Raw genomic sequence first — 16252 nt, forward strand, 5'->3', positions numbered from 1 at the left:
TGTATCCTTTCTATTTGTACTTCTACCTGTCTCTTTAAGACATTGGAAGCACTGAGTGAAAGCATAGTTAGTAAGATCCCTGGCAGAGCGGTGCCTGGAGTGTTGCATGTACGCTGAGCTGCTTCTGGTGAACTGCTGTTGAGTGCCAGACGGAAAATCTGGCCCAGGTTTCCAGGGCCAAGAATCTTGACCAGTGAGGATGGGATTAGATGTGTAGCTTTGGTGACCAGCCCTGGAAAGGCAGTTTAGCTAACTTCTTGGGTTTAACTCTTAGCTCTAACAGTTAATTTTCGTGTGATCTTGGGTAAATTATCTAACCTTTCTTTGCCTCTTCCTTTTTGTCAATAGGGATAGTTGTTTCGACCTCACAGGGTTATTGTTAGGATTCAGTATGTTAGTATGTATAAAGTGTTTGGTATAGTATTTGGCACTAGTGAGTGCTTGATAAGAGTAACAGGAAGCCTAAGGCCCAAGAAGTAAGAAGTGAACAAAACATGTGTTTTATAATGTCTTACTGTATTTTCCTGTGTCTAGGCTGCTGCTTCTTCAGTTACTTGTAGCTCAAATGCTTGCTTGGTTGCTACCGATCAGGCTTCTTCGGGATCTGAAACAGAATTTATGACCTCAGAGACTCCTGAGGTAATAAGAGACCAATTGTTTAATTTCTTTTTCTTTCTTAAAGAATAGCAGAACCAGCTTACCTTATGCATCGCAAGCACAGTCAGTTGAATGATTTAACATTTATACTTTACTCATGTATTGCTTTCTGTAGATGTTGTGGTTTTGGAGCTTATACAGGTAACTTTGTTGTGACTTTGCCATATAAATAGACTTAATAGTGATTGCCTTATCAGATAAAATAAATATGTCTGAATTGCTGATGTCAAAAAAGGTGAAAAGTTCTAGGTAGGATTAATCAAGTTTCTCACTATTTATATCGAAGGAATCCTTAGTGGAAAATCTACTGTTACTGAAGGCTCAGTAAGTTTCTAGTGTTAGTATTAGCACTGCCTCAGTTGGAAAGAGTTATATTCTCTTTTTGGGTAATTTTCTCAGGAGCATTTTGATAGTACAGTTGACCCTTCAACAACATGGGCTTGGACTGCGCAAGTCCACTTGTAACATGTTTTTTTTTTTTTTTAAATGAATACGGTATAGTATTGGAAATGTATTTTCCTTATGTTTTTCTTTTTTTAAAGTTTTAAATTTCAATTAGTTAACATACAGTGTACAATTTAGTGATTCAGCACTTCCTTAAATCACTTGGTACTTAACACAGTAAGTGCCCTCCTAAATACCCATCTCTCACTCAACCCATCTCCCCACTCCCTCCCCTCTGGTAACCATCAGTTTGTTCTCTACGATTAAGAGTCTGTTTATGGTTTATTGCTCTTTTTTTCCTCCACCCTTGCCCGTTTGTTTTGTTACTTAAATTCCACATGTGAATGAAATCACATGGCATTGGTCATCTCTGGTCAACTTATTTTGCTTGGCATTACACTCTCTAGCTACATCCATGTTGTTGGAAATAGCAAGATTTCATTCCTTTTTTATGGCTGAATAGTATTTCATTGTGTGTGTGTGTGTGTGTGTGTGTGTGTGTGGTGCATGCACACATAACTGCATAACACATTTTCTTTACCCATTCATCACTTGATGGGCCTTATGATTTTCTTGACATTTTTCTCTAGATTACCTTATTATAAGAACACAGTATATAAAACATACAACTTACAAAATATGTATTAATAGACTTTTTATGTTACTGGTAAGGCTGCCTGTCACTGTAGGCTATTAATAGTTAAGTTTTTGGGGAGTCAAAAGTTCTATGCAGATTTGACTGTGGTGGGGGGGTGGTCAGCACTCCTAACACCTGTATTTTGCAGGGGTCAACTATATCAAGTTTGTGCTTTCAATTCTAAAGTGATCGTTTTTGCTAAGTTTGAACAAAACCTTGAAGTAGATATAGCAAGATACCATGATTTTTTTGGATTAATTTAGCAACTCTTTGGTTTTACTATTTTTGGTTAAACATTACACAAGAGAATGTGCTCATTATAGAATATAAGAAAATACAGATACATATTAAGTTTTATTGTGCAGACTTGGTCTAAATTAAAATTACTTGGTTCCTCATGTTAAGAGGAAAGTGTGACCAAGTGAGTCACAGCTCTCTGCTTCATAATCTGATTGGGGTTGGATTTTGGTAATCTTTTTAAGCCTTTGGATTTGTAGTCTGTTATATCAAGGACTTGCTTATTACTATAGGCAAGGATTATTTAAGTTAGGTCAGGTTTGGTTTTCTTTTTTAGACATCTGACTTAGAGATTTAGGAACAAGACTTCAAAATCAAGAAAAATTAACACTGACTAAGCAACTAACCTAAGATTTTTCTTAATTCTTCTATAGATTTGAAGTAATATTCGATTCTTAGCTGGAAAATACCATTTCAGGGTTTGGAAAGGACTAAGTAGTCATAAAAAGTTGAGCACCTCATTTGTTAGACTGATTAATAGTAAGACTTGTTCACCTAGTCAGCAAGCTGTGGAAAGCAAATGCTGGTGTGCATCCTCAGCAGTTGGGATTTGAAATTGTAAGCAAAGCTATTCTTCTGCATTCCTGTGTCCAAATGTCATCCTATAAAACTTGCTGACTTGTGCCAGTCTGGGGTTTAGCGTAAGTTAACTGCTTGTTATGTGGCAGGTGATTGGCTGATGCTGCATTTTTTCTCCCTAGGCAGCAGTGCCCCCAAGCAAGCAACCGTCTTCACTAGCTTCTCCAAATCCTCCCATGTCAAAGGGCTCTGAACAGGGCTTCCAGTCACCTCCAGCAAGTAGTAGTTCAGTAACCATTAACACAGCGCCCTTTCAAGCCATGCAGACAGTGAGTATGAAATGTGAATGTTGACTGCAGTTCATTATTCCTGTTAAAAAAGGCATTGTTTCTCTTACATCCATTACTGGGTACTCAGTATGTGAAGAACTTGGCCTTTGTATTACTCTTACTTGGGTTGATAATTTACTTTTGTCCAATGCAAATATTAATTGTAGTGGAAGAGTATTAAATCCAAAGCTTTGAGAATTTTTAATGGGTATTTTATCAGAATATTTTTCCCTCTCAGAAAATGAGTTGCAGGCAAAGCTGAGGATCCATATTAATTAAATGAATTGTGTGGCTGAGAAACATAATTCCCCCCGCCCTTCTTCAAGATTTATTTGAGAGAGAGCTCAAGTGGAGGGGAGAGGGAGAAACCTAAGCAGACTGAGCATGGAGTCTGACATAGGGCTTGATCTCATGAGCCTGAGATCAGACCTGAGTGGAAACCAAGAGTTGGATGCTTTAACTGACTGCGCCACCCAGGTGCCCCGAGAAACATAATTTTCTGTGAACAGCTTAATAATACTAACCATTACTAATATCACACTAGTGGTGTTCTATAGCATCAAACCTGAAATATAGAACACATCCTTGGGTGTTCTGTCATTCCTGAAACTTATTTTGATTTCATTTTGGTCTTCTGCTAGTTTTTAGAGAATTGTTCCAATTTGGTATTCTGAATTCATATTCCTCTACAAATTGTTTAAACATTTTTTAAAGGTAATAATACAACTGTGTTTATGTTTATTCTGTGAAACAGAATAATATAAAACAGCTCTTTAGGGGAAAAAAAATCTTAGCCAATAAGTATCTGATGATACTTTAATGCCCCACTTAGGGTACCTTTGAGTGGTGGAGGGGTGGAGCCAGTGGAGTAGCCATGGAAAGCAGGTACAGTTCAGGGAGATAGATTGATAAATTCAGACACCTGAATTCACTGATCTTATCACTTCCTCATTGGACACTTGGATCTCTCAGTTTTTGTTCTCCCTCTTACCCTGTCAGTCCACCCTGTACAGTATTGTCACATTTGTTTTACTAACTTTTTCCTCGTTCCTAATTAAAAGCAAACAGTGATGTATTACCGAATGCAATTGAAAAGTCCTTTGCTTGACACTTAGTAACTTTCAAAGTCTGGTATGACCTTCCAGGCAAGTTTCATGTACTTGCCTTGTATGTTCCTGTCGCAGTATATCTTTTTTGCTCATGCCAGTCTGTCTTCTGTACCTGTTTGAATCCTATCCAGTATGAATTCGTTCTCATTTGTTTCTTTATTCATTCATTCAACAAACAGGTAGTAATGAAATCAGACACAGTTCTTAATCACTGGGATTGGGTTTTAGCAATGAAAACGAGACAGATCTTTGTGCTCAAGGACCTTATATTTCATAGTAGAGAGCTTGAGAGGAAAATATTCATACATATAATACTATCAAGTGCTGTGTGTTATAGGAAAACATGGAGCAGGATAAGGGACTAGAGAGTAATGGAAGTGCTATTTTATAGACAATGGCCAGAGTCTGGACATGTCATTGCCTGCCATATAGTAGAAATTTAGTAGATGGGAGATTTTTTTTATTCATTTTTAATTTTTGAGAAAGTAGTCTTGCCCTGTGTAGCTTTCATTCTCAGTATGCATAAGATATTCTAGCTGTGGAAGATTAATTTTTTATTTGGAAGATTAATTTTTGGATTTATTTATTTATTTTAGTTTATTTGACAGACAAAGATCACAAGTAGGCAGAGAGGCAGGCAGAGAGAGAGAGGAAGGGAAGCATGCTCCCCGCTGAGCAGAGAGCCAGATGCAGGGCTCCAGGATCCTGGAATCATGACCTGAGCTGAAGGCTGAGGCTTTAACCCACTGAGCCACCCAGGTGCCCCGAGGAAGATTAATTTTTATACTTGAGTTTATATCTATTAGAAACCAAATAGAAGTGTTTTCTTTGCCATAGTAAGATATGCATGACATAAAATTCAGTGTTTTACCATTTTTAAGTGTATAATACAGTGGCATTCAGTACAGCCACAGGGTTATACAGCCACTTCCACTATTTCCAAAATGTTTCCATCATCCAAAACAGAAACTGTACTCATTAAGCTGTAACTCTTCATTCCCGCCCCCCTCTCCAGCTCCTGGTAACCTCTTCTACTTTTGCCTCTGACTTTTACCTGTTCTAAGTACTTATATAGATGGAATCACAGTATTTGTCCGTTTTGTGTCTAACTTGTTTCATTTAATATAATATTCTCAAGGTTTTCCGTGTTGTATCATGGATCAGAAATTCATTCTTTTTTCATGGCTATACTACCCTTTTTTATTATTTATTTATTTACTTATTTTTAAAGTAAGCTCCACACACTAGAGCCCAGTATGAGGCTTGAACTTACAACCCTGAGATCAAGACCTGAGCTGAGATAAAGAGTTGGATGCTTAACCGACTGAGCCACCCAAGCACCCCTGTATTGCATTTTGATTATCCATTTAGCCATTGATGGTCACTTGGATTGTTTCCACCTTTTGCCTGTTATGAATAATATTTTGTGCTTCTGTGTAATAAATATCTAAACTATATAGATTAGAACCAAACTATAGATGTTTTAATCTTAGCATACAAAACCTCAGTCTCTGCTTTTAATTCTTTTGCGTATATGTCAGAAGTGTGATCTTTAGATCACACAGTTATTTCTATGCTTAACTTTTTGAGGAATCATGATACTCTTTTCTCAGTTGGTTTCATCATTTTACATTTCCGCCAGTAACACAAGAAGTTCTATTTACACCACATTTTCGCCAATGCTTACGTTTTCTGTTTGTTTTGTTTTTGGTAACACCCATTTTAATGGGTATGACATGGTATCTCATTGTGGTTTTGATTTGTATTTCCCTAATGACTAATGATGTTAAGCATTTTTTCATGTGCTTATGGACCATTTTTCTTTGGAGAAATGTCAGTTCGAGTCCTTTGCTCATCAAATAGAAGTTTTTGAAGGTTGTAGTTTTGTTAGCTGTCAACCTTAATAATTTTCTATGAAACTTCGCAGATGACTCGGCATACCCTTGTCTTTTAAGGTATTTAATGTTAATGCACCTCTGCCTCCACGGAAAGAACAAGAAATAAAAGAATCCCCTTATTCATCTGGCTACAATCAAAGTTTTACTACAGCAAGTACACAAACACCACCCCAGTGCCAACTGCCAGCTATACATGTAGAACAAACTGTCCTTTCTCAAGAGACTGGTAAGATCTTTGCGTAGGATATTTTTGAAGACTTAGATGACAGCTAATCGAATGGAAGGCAGCACAGTAGTGATAGTTGAGGGGTTCTTTCTTGACTAGTTAAGCATTATTTCCTCACATGTTCAAGTGTTGGGAAACACTTAAATGCTTTCTCTTCTATTTAGTTAAGCTCACCTCTTAATTTTTACTTTTATAGAGGTAGCACCTACTTGGTTGATTTAACCTTGAAGTATGCTCGCATTTTCAAATCTGATTGCTTTGATTGTCATGGACAGTGATGGAGAGGTACATAGGGTACTATATAGCTGCTCTTAGGAAGGGTTTGAAACCATCCTGTTAAATCTTTTAGTGCAGACAGCTGTTTGGTCTTTCCTCCCTTTGCCCCTCTTAAATAAAGCATTGATCAAGGTGAAGATACAATTTAGTGTACTTATTCCACTGTTTGCTTGGAGATGAAAAACTGTCTTGCTATTTCATGCTAGTCTAATAACTGAAAGGATAGGCAACTTTATAGTTATTCCTAATTTAATAAACACCTGTAGATTTTTAGTCTTGGTATTTCAGACCCCTTTTGAGTTTTCTAAAACTCAAGCCTGAGCAAATGAATTAGGCATTCTGGGTACTTGGTTAATCTAACAAGAGGTACTAAATGTAAATCCTTGGACCTAGACACCCATGACCTTGTTCTCTTCTCATCTGTACTTTGGTGAAAACAAAGGGCAGATGATTTACGTAAGGCATATTTGTCACATGTTTTCTCAGTCACAGTATGAATTAAAATTCATTGTCTTTTACTCCTTGGTCTAGAATATTTAGCCTTTTTTCTCTTGAATTGTGATAGAATATACATAACAAAATTTACCGTTTTAACCCTTTAAGTGTATAGCGCTGTGACAGCCAGATTGTTGTACAGCTGGTGTTGTACACCAACATTTCTCTAGGCTTTGTCATCTTCCCCAACTGAAACTCTACCCATTTAACACCAACTGTCCAGCCCCTCTCCCTGTAACCCCCTGGAAACCTCCATTCTACTCTATGAATTGGCCTAGGTGCTTAACCTAGAGTAAGTGCAGTTATACAGTATTAGTCCTTTTGTGACTGGCCTGTTTGACTCAGCATAGTGTCTTCAAGTTCATCCATGTTGTAGCATGTGTCAGAATTTCCTTCCCTTGTAAGGCTGAATAATACTCTGTTACCTAAGTATATATATGTATAGCTTCCAGGATCTCTGTAAACATACATATATATATAGTAACTGTAGTTTTTTAAAGGAGAAAATTGTATTGAAGGTTTTGATATACAATGACTTTGACGTATAAAGAATATTAAATCTTTGTTACCATTTAACTCTTGGACTCTAAAACTGTTTCTTTAAGCAGCAAGTTATCCTGATGGAACTATTCAAGTAAGCAATGGTAGCCTTGCCTTTTACCCAGCACAGACGAATGTATTTCCCAGACCCTCTCAACCATTTGTCAATAGCCGGGGATCTGTTAGAGGATGTACTCGTGGTGGGAGATTACTAACCAATTCATATCGGTCCCCTGGTGGTTATAAAGGTATGCTCTGAACAAAATTTCATTATACTGAATTATTTTGTTTATGTATTTAACTATTTTTACTTTATCTTATTCCTTTTTTAGTTGCCCTCCATATTATGGTAGAGAATTCCCTATTCCTGCAAAATGCAGTATTTCTAATATATCTCTTGTCTGTACAACAGAGGAACTTTTTGTATGAAAAGCAGATTGATCTTGTGACTTACTGAAGTGAAAAGTTGAGCATTTTGTTTTTCCTGTGATGAATTTTGGTTTTTCATATTTAAGTACTTTCCTTTGTTAATTGACTTGAGTGTTCAAAATATGTCATAACTAGGCAATGCCCACTATCTAGTTGTTTGTCTAACAGAGGATACTGTAGATAAAAACATAAACTTTGAGACTATAATGGTGATATTCTCCTAAGTCTTAGAGGTGGTTCCACGTGTTCTGTCACTGGTTGGTATTAGCAGAAGTGCTCTAGACAGGCCTTAGCTACCCCACTTTCTGAATCCCACGTGTATTCACGCAGTAGTAAATTTCTACAGTTGGTTTATTTGAAGTCAGTGATATTTTATAAATATTTGTTTTATTGTGGAAGCAATGTCAGAGTTTGCTTAAGGAATAAATCTATGGTATTATAGGGTCAGTTTAACGTCTAAAGTGGTATAGAATTAGACTATTTTAAACTTCATTATAATTTTGCCCATAATTTTATTTAAGTTGTTTATTTATTAGGTTTTGATACTTATAGAGGACCACCTTCAATTACCAATGGAAATTATAGCCAGCTACAGTTCCAAGCTAGAGAATATCCTGGAACACCTTATTCCCAAAGGGTAAGAATAGTTGTCGTAGTTGAATAGTTGTACAGCTGTTGATGTTTAGTTGGTGATTAAACTAGAGCAGAGTCACAATTTATTTTGTATAAGGCGTTCTTTGTTTTAGAACTACTTGTCAGGACTGTGGAGAGTAGTTGAGTTGGAAGCTTTTCCAGTAACCCATAGAGGATGAATGACAATTGCCTGTTACACAGAACTTGGAAGGTTCTGTGTAACCTTTATCACGTTGTTTGTATTAACTCATTTACTCCTCCACCTTACAAGAGAGACTGGGGTTCAGAAACAAGTAACTTGTCTAAGGTCACTCAATAAGCCAGTGGTAGAAAGGAGATGAGAACCCAAGTTTCCTAACTCCAGATCCTGTGAGCTTTACTTCATTGTACATTGCTTTCAATTTAACTTTTCTAGGTACCAGGTGCAGGAAAGGCCTTTTTGATATGTTTAATTTTTTTGGTTTATTTTTATTGGAATAACTCAGCAGATCTTCTTTACAACTATAATAAAAGATAAAATAATAATAAAGGGAGATCTTGGGCTCTCCCTGTTATTGGTCATATATTGATGTGACTGTATGCATCAGGATTTTCAGTTTTGAAGTTTTACAAACCTTTATAAGTTCTTTTGTAATATATAAAGTATTTGAAGAGCTTACAGTGATAGGTAAGTAGATGTTTATACAGAAGCAGTATTAAAACGGGGTTAAGAACACACTTCAAAGAACACAAAAAATCACCTAAATGACTTGGGTATGATCCTTTCTTCCTTTGTTGTGTGACCTTGGGTATGGTGCATAAACTTTCTGAGCTCTCTAGTTTTCACCTGTTAGATGAAGACTCATCTGCGAGTTACTCACCATACTCTAAGCTGTTGTGAGGATTAAGTGAATTAATACATATAAATGCTTAGCACCACAATGCCAGATGTATATCAAGCATGCAAATATTAGTTCTAATAACATGTATGTGAAGGGAATGTGTTGAATAATACAGACTTCAGTAATGGAGCTTTTCTTTTTTTTTATTTCAAATGAGACTAAAGGATTTTTTTTTTTTTAAAGATTTTATTTATTTGTCAGAGAGCACACGTGCACACAAATTGGGGAGCGACAGACAGAGGGAGCAGCAGTCTCCCTGCTGAGCAAGGAGCCTGGTGTGGGACTCAAGCCTAGAACTCTGGGACCATGACCTGAGCTGAAGGCAGACGCTTAACTGACTGAGCCACCCAGGAATCCCACTGGAGCTGTTCTTAACACCAATATTGTAGAATTCGTTCCTGGAGCACCTGGCTGGCTCAGTAGAGTGTGCATGACTTTTTGTCGCAGAATCGTGAGTTCAAGCCCCATGTTAGGTGTAGGGCTTTACATTAAAAATAAATAAATCTATACATAAATTTCTTCCTGAGGAAACATAAGACAGTAATAGTGGTTGCTATGGGGAAGATGAGGAGTTTGGAGTAATAGACTTAACTATTTATTGTGTACCTTCTTGTTTGATTTTTTTATTGCGTGTATTAACCTAATCATACCATTAAATATTCTTTTCATGAATTTTTTGGAGGCTGACTTTCACCATATTTGGGAGGTTGTTTGAAATGTTGCCTCCTGAAAAATTTTTTTTTTTTTGTGAGGATATTAAATTACTTTTCAGGCAATAATACATTCATACAATATAATTCTTATTGACTCCTGTATTGAAACTGAACAAAACCCTAACATAGTTCATAATTGTCTTCACAGTTTGATTTATAAATAGGGCAAGATTGAAATAGTCTGTTCTTGCCTTACTATTTCCTTTTATCTTGAGATAAGGGATAGAAGACCATGCCATATTTTGGAATTTCCCTCATAACTTAGCATTGTATCTTTTACATAGTGTTTCCTAGATGCCTTATCATTTTTGCAAATATTAGCATACCTGGTTGGTCAGGTGAATTAACAGATGAAGCAAGTATTGCCATTGTGGCCCTTGCTTTTGTTTGTTTTTCTTGGTGTTTGAAAACATCTGAGCCACTGTGGTTCTGCGGAAGGCCAGATAAAAAGCTAAGGGGACTTTTGATCTTAAGTTTTACCAGCCAGTAACACTGGGAAATAACTAATTATCATCTTGCATTTTTGATGCCAAGGTTAAATATTATGTATTCATTTCAGGATAATTTCCAGCAGTGTTACAAGCGAGGAGGGACATCTGGCGGTCCTCGGACAAATTCAAGAGGTAAGGATAATTAACTGGGTTACCTGAAACATACCTCTAGATCTTTATCTTCTGTGAATTTCTCCCGAAAGTGCATTGTTTCACCATTTATCTTTTAAAGTTTTCATTTTGTGTAAGTGCAGTACTAAAGACCTTTGGGAGATTCTAGACTACTGGAATGGCTGTGGCAATCTGTTGTGCATTTAATTAAAAGTCTGTGTGTGTGCTCTTTTCAGTTTGCCTGACACCATAGTATATTCACTATGCATACTTAAAAGATAGTTTCATGGGATGATTCAGGATAATGGTTCTTGTAATAATGGGAACTTCTAGATACTCTAATGTCACTACATTGAAGGATAGGAATAAAAAAAATTAAGACATCATGACTTGGGCACCTGAATGGCTCAGTTAAGCGTCTGCCTTCGGCTCAGGTCAAATTCTGGGGACCTGGGATTGAGTTCTGCATCCAGCTCCCTACTCAGTGAGGAGTCTGCTTCTCCCTCTGCCTGCCACCCCCTAGCTTGTGTGTATGTGCTCTCTGTCAAATAAATAAATAAAATCTTAAGGAAAAAAAAAAAGATACCATGACTTGAAATTTTAACAGCAGGATATTGTATTTCTTAAAATGTAATGGTACTATTAAAAGATTCAGTATAACTGAGAAAATTAAGAACTACTGAAGATTAACTATCTCAAGAAAGCAGAATCTTACCCTTTTAAGAAAGTAGTCGATACTCACACTGCCTTGGCCTTATATCTGAGCTGTGTTTTTGTATGGCACTTAAAGCATTAGAATGTCATGATATCACATTAACTTGGAAATGTGGAATGAACATTCATTGTGGGTCTTAGTACCATAACAAAATATCTTTGGCCAGCAGTTCTAAAAGTTGGTTCTTTTATGTAATCTCAGTTTTCTTGAGTCCTCATACATTAGATATTTGGGGGTGGATTTGAGGAAAGAAGAATGGAGTGAGAATTCCATAAAAAGGTAAAAAGAATGCTCAAACTTGGGTTTTAGACTTCGCTAATCTTAACTAGTAAGGTAGCTAACATTTTCAGGAGGCTCATTTTCTTAAAAAAAACTTGAAAAAAATGAGGCTACTAGATAAGATCATATTCTGTCCTTTTTGGCTTTAGAATAGTATACAAGCGTATTGCTAGGAAAATCTAGAGAAGTATACTGTAGCTATACTTTGTTGCTTTTGTGTTAGAATTTACTGTATAAAATGTATCTTTATCTGTGTTTCAGTAGCCGACTAATGTTAAATATTGTGTTCAAAGCTAACTGCTTCATTATGAGAAACTCACTGTTGCTAATAAAACAGCAGGGTGGAGTGATTCTTCTCAGGTGAGCAGCCCAGAAAGAGACAACGAAACCTTTAACAGTGGTGACTCTGGACAAGGAGACTCCCGTAGCATGACCCCTGTGGATGTGCCCGTGACAAATCCAGCAGCCACCATACTGCCAGTACACGTCTATCCCCTGCCTCAGCAGATGCGAGTTGCCTTCTCAGCAGCCAGAACCTCTAATCTTGCTCCTGGAACTCTAGACCAACCTATTGTGTTTGATCTTCTTCTGAACAACTTGGGAGAAACTTTTGATCTTCAGCTTGGTAGATTTAATTGCCCGGTGAATGGCACTTACGTTTTCATTTTTCACATGCTAAAGCTAGCAGTGAATGTGCCACTGTATGTCAACCTCATGAAGAATGAAGAGGTCTTGGTATCTGCCTATGCCAATGATGGTGCTCCAGACCATGAAACTGCTAGCAATCATGCAATTCTGCAGCTCTTCCAGGGAGACCAGATATGGTTACGTTTGCACAGGGGAGCAATTTATGGAAGTAGTTGGAAATACTCTACATTTTCAGGCTACCTTCTTTATCAAGATTGAAAGTCAGTGCAGAATTGATAGTAAAAGGATGGTGTTCTAATTAGTGGGGTTAAAGGAGAAGTATTCTTTGCCCTTGTGACTGATTGGTTTAGGAAGATGGTTTCATTTCTAGAGGAAGGAGGAAGTCCTTACTTTTTTTGTTTTCCTTCCCAAGGTGAAAAATTTCAAGCCGAATGACAATTAGCACTAATCTGGCACTTTATAAATTGTGATGTAGCCTCGCTAGTCAAGCTGTGAATGTATATTGTTTGCACTTAATCCTTAACTGTATTAACGTTCAGCTTACTAAACTGACTGCCTCAAGTTCAGGCAAGTTATAATGCCTTGTTGTGCCTCAATAAAAAAGTTACATGCACCTTCAGTGTTCTTATTTGATTAAACACTTAGCTGAGAGGTAAAATATTTCATTTTTACTATTCATCACTGATAACTTTTGAATGGGTATTTATTCATGGGTTCATTCTATTTTAAAATAAGACTATAATAGTTTTTACTTTAATATTATACATATCATTCATCAAAAGATTTCCTGTTTCCCATTGGCTCTTACATAACGTATTTCTCCTTGAAGCTGGACATGTTACTTGTTAGCTATCTTTAAGTACCTACTAAATGTATAATAATACAAGATACAATAGGAGATACACAGGTAATATTACTGGTCTGCCATCAGTAAGACTTTCAATTTCTGTGGAGTCTTAATTTGAGGAGGCAGAATGTTCAGTTGTCAGAAAGTGTAAATCTCTGATCAGGTAATGTGGTGTTTGAGTCCTGATTTTGCTACTTGCTTATTGATCTTGGGCAAGTTATTTTACCTTTAAGGTCTCTATTTTTTGTTTCTTTCTCTCTCTCTCTCTTTTTTGGGAATAGATCATTTCTGCAACTTCACAGGGCAAATGTGAAGTTCAACTAAGAATATACCTGAAAAACTTAACACATGTCTGGCACATAAGCATTTAATAAGTGTTAGGTGATTTAATTTCTTTTTTAAAAATATTTTATTTATTTATTTGACAGACAAATCACAAGCAGGCAGAGGCAGGCAGAGAGAGGAGGAAGCAGGCTCCCTGCTGAGCAGAGAGGCTCGATCCCTGGACTCTGGGATCATGACCTGAGCTGAAGGCAGAGGCCTTAACCCACTGAGCCACCCAGGTGCCCCTGATATAATTTTTTTATTCCAAAAATTTCCAGAATTCTGTGCATGTTTATACTCTCTTATGTAGTATTAGTGTAGCAGGCACTGCCAGAGTTTAGTATTTGTTCTAGACACACATTGTCACACTTCACAGTTTGCTTATGTATCTCATGAATAAGAACTTGCATAACTAACTAAACTGGAAAAAACTATACTAACATTTAACACCATGAGAGTTAAATGTGGCTTAAGAGTTTAACTGATGAGCCCATGCCCAGCTGAAGAAATATTAACTATAATAATTTAACGCTGACTCCCTGAGAGTATTTAAAACCACAGGGTAAGAGGTTTAACTAATTTATAAAAATGCTTTATATACCAAATTCCCCCTGAAGTTTTCTTCTTTCACTTTCAATTTTTTAGTCTCTCCCCCAACAATTGTGAGCTTCAGTTTTTTTTTTTTGTCATAAGTGACTTTTATTTTTTTTATTTTTTATTTTTTATAAACATATATTTTTATCCCCAGGGTACAGGTCTGTGAATCACCAGGTTTACACACTTCACAGCACTCACCAAAGCACATACCCTCCCCAATGTCCATAATCCCACCCCCTTCTCCCAAACCCCCTCCCCCCAGCAACCCTCAGTTTGTTTTGTGAGATTAAGAGTCACTTATGGTTTGTCTCCCTCCCAATCCCATCTTGTTTCATTTATTCGTGAGCTTCAGTTTTTGCCTGTATAATGATTTAGTGCATAAATGCAGATACTTAAAGCAGGACATGTTTTTGAGAGATTTGCTTACTCCTGTAGCAATGATTTATCAACCACCTCATGGTTTTAACTTTCTCAACTCCATAAGAGCTATATTTTCACACTGCTTTCACATCACTGTTTTTACACTATGATCTTTCCTGTTTGCAAATTTTAATTCTTTAGCTTTAATGGCTGATACTCTATTGTGATTCTCGTGATAACTAGGATGATAGTTTATGTATTGTATAAGGTGGAGTAATTGTTTGGCATAGAGACATTAAAGTTTCTCCATATGAATTCCACTCTGCTTTTCCACTCTGCCACACACTTTATTTTGATGAAAAATTTAGATTTGTCACACTTGGTCCTTGACTTGCTAATTTATCTCAGGGGTATTCTTAATCACCCCTTTAATGACTTTTTAGCTTTTTGGCAACTGTTGACAACTGATAAATACAGCACACTTGTTATTGGTGCAAGACAGTGAATGCCAGAGTATAAAATACTGTTATGCCCATTATCAATACCAGGACGCCTAAGGCCCTCTAATTCTAAGATTTTGCAAGCATTATTTTTCTCTATTCATTTAATTTCAAGGGCTTCATTCCTTCAAATAAATGATTAATTTATTCTTAAATATGTGGCTTATCTAGTTTGTACCTGGCTCTGGGGCTGCAAAGATGTTCAGGCATATCAGGTATGTCCGTTTCATCCATTTTATTTGTTGAGAGCAAATCACTTTTCCATTTTGCTGTGCTCACCACAGGTGTAGCTGCCATCTGTTACCATATAGTGCTGTCAAAATAGCATTGACTCTACTTCCTATGTTGTACCTTTCTCATGACTTAACTCCACAACTGGAAGCCTGTACCTCCCACTCCTTCACTACTTTTCATCCTTCCACCCCTTCCCTTCAGGCCACCACTAGTTAGTTCTCTCTATAGATGGGTACGTTTCTGTTTTTGATTCCACATATAAGTGCAATGATATGGCATTTGTCTTTCTGTGACTTAACTCCATTTAGCGTAATGCCTTCTAGGTTCATCCATGCTTTTGAAAATTGTAAGATCGAATTCCTTTTTTATGGCTGAATAATAGTCCCCTGTATATATGCACCACATCTTTGTACACTCATCTATCTTGGGTTGCTTCCATGTCGTGGCTATTGTAACTAATGCTGAAGGACAATCTCTTCTTGAATTATTTCTTCGCTATCTGCCCCCTGCAATTCTGTATCTGGAACTCCTCCTGTTCAGAAGCTAGACCTCCTTGGACCAGTTCTTTAATCTTTTGTCTCTACGTTCCACTTTTTCAGAGATTCCCTTAGTTTTATCAGTATAGTATAATAGTAAAATCTGGAGAAGCAGCGTAGATGCCTGCCAGCAGGGAACCAGTTAAGTCAGAAGGGAAGATACAGAATAGAGCAGAGTGTGCAATATTGTTTATAGAAACATTTCCAAATGTATGTGAACATGATTACTTGGATCTTTTTTTTTCTGGTAGTTTGTAACAAATTTGATAATATTGGCTCTAGGGAAAGGGGGATGTAGGAGGGAGGAGGAGGAGTTTTTATTCTGAATCTTACTGTAGAACTTGAAATGGACATACCACTTTTTTGTTAAAAACTTTAACTTAGAATGGTAGATTTTATGGTTCACACCACCTTATCTTCCCTGGGATGGAGTTTGAGGATTTGTTTTCATTATCATTAAGCCTGGGGTAACACATGGAAGAGTTTTACCATAAAAACCTAACTTGTGGCACACCTAGGTGGCTCAG

At 36.9% G+C, this 16252-nt stretch overlaps 1 protein-coding gene across 14 annotated transcripts in view; it reads left to right on the top strand.

The window, feature by feature from the left end:
• Positions 1–12940, top strand: part of CAPRIN2 (caprin family member 2) — a 47964-nt gene extending 35024 nt beyond the window's left edge. For 6 of the 14 annotated variants that reach the window (XM_059402716.1, XM_059402715.1, XM_059402719.1 and 3 more), the window contains 7 exons: positions 535–639; positions 2737–2883; positions 5948–6116; positions 7493–7675; positions 8393–8493; positions 10643–10706; positions 12017–12940. In XM_059402716.1, coding sequence (XP_059258699.1) covers positions 535–639; positions 2737–2883; positions 5948–6116; positions 7493–7675; positions 8393–8493; positions 10643–10706; positions 12017–12585 — 1338 coding nt within the window. In that variant the 3' untranslated portion in view covers positions 12586–12940. Of the gene's footprint in view, positions 1–534; positions 640–2736; positions 2884–5947; positions 6117–7492; positions 7676–8392; positions 8494–10642; positions 10707–11972 lie in introns of all 14 variants that reach the window. The other 8 variants (XM_059402717.1, XM_059402711.1, XM_059402722.1 and 5 more) reach the window with 5 other exon arrangements.
• The last annotated feature ends 3312 nt before the right edge of the window (positions 12941–16252 follow it).

The sequence above is a fragment of the Mustela nigripes genome, chromosome 6, assembly GCF_022355385.1.
Source record: "Mustela nigripes isolate SB6536 chromosome 6, MUSNIG.SB6536, whole genome shotgun sequence".
NCBI classification, from domain to species: Eukaryota; Metazoa; Chordata; class Mammalia; order Carnivora; family Mustelidae; genus Mustela; species Mustela nigripes.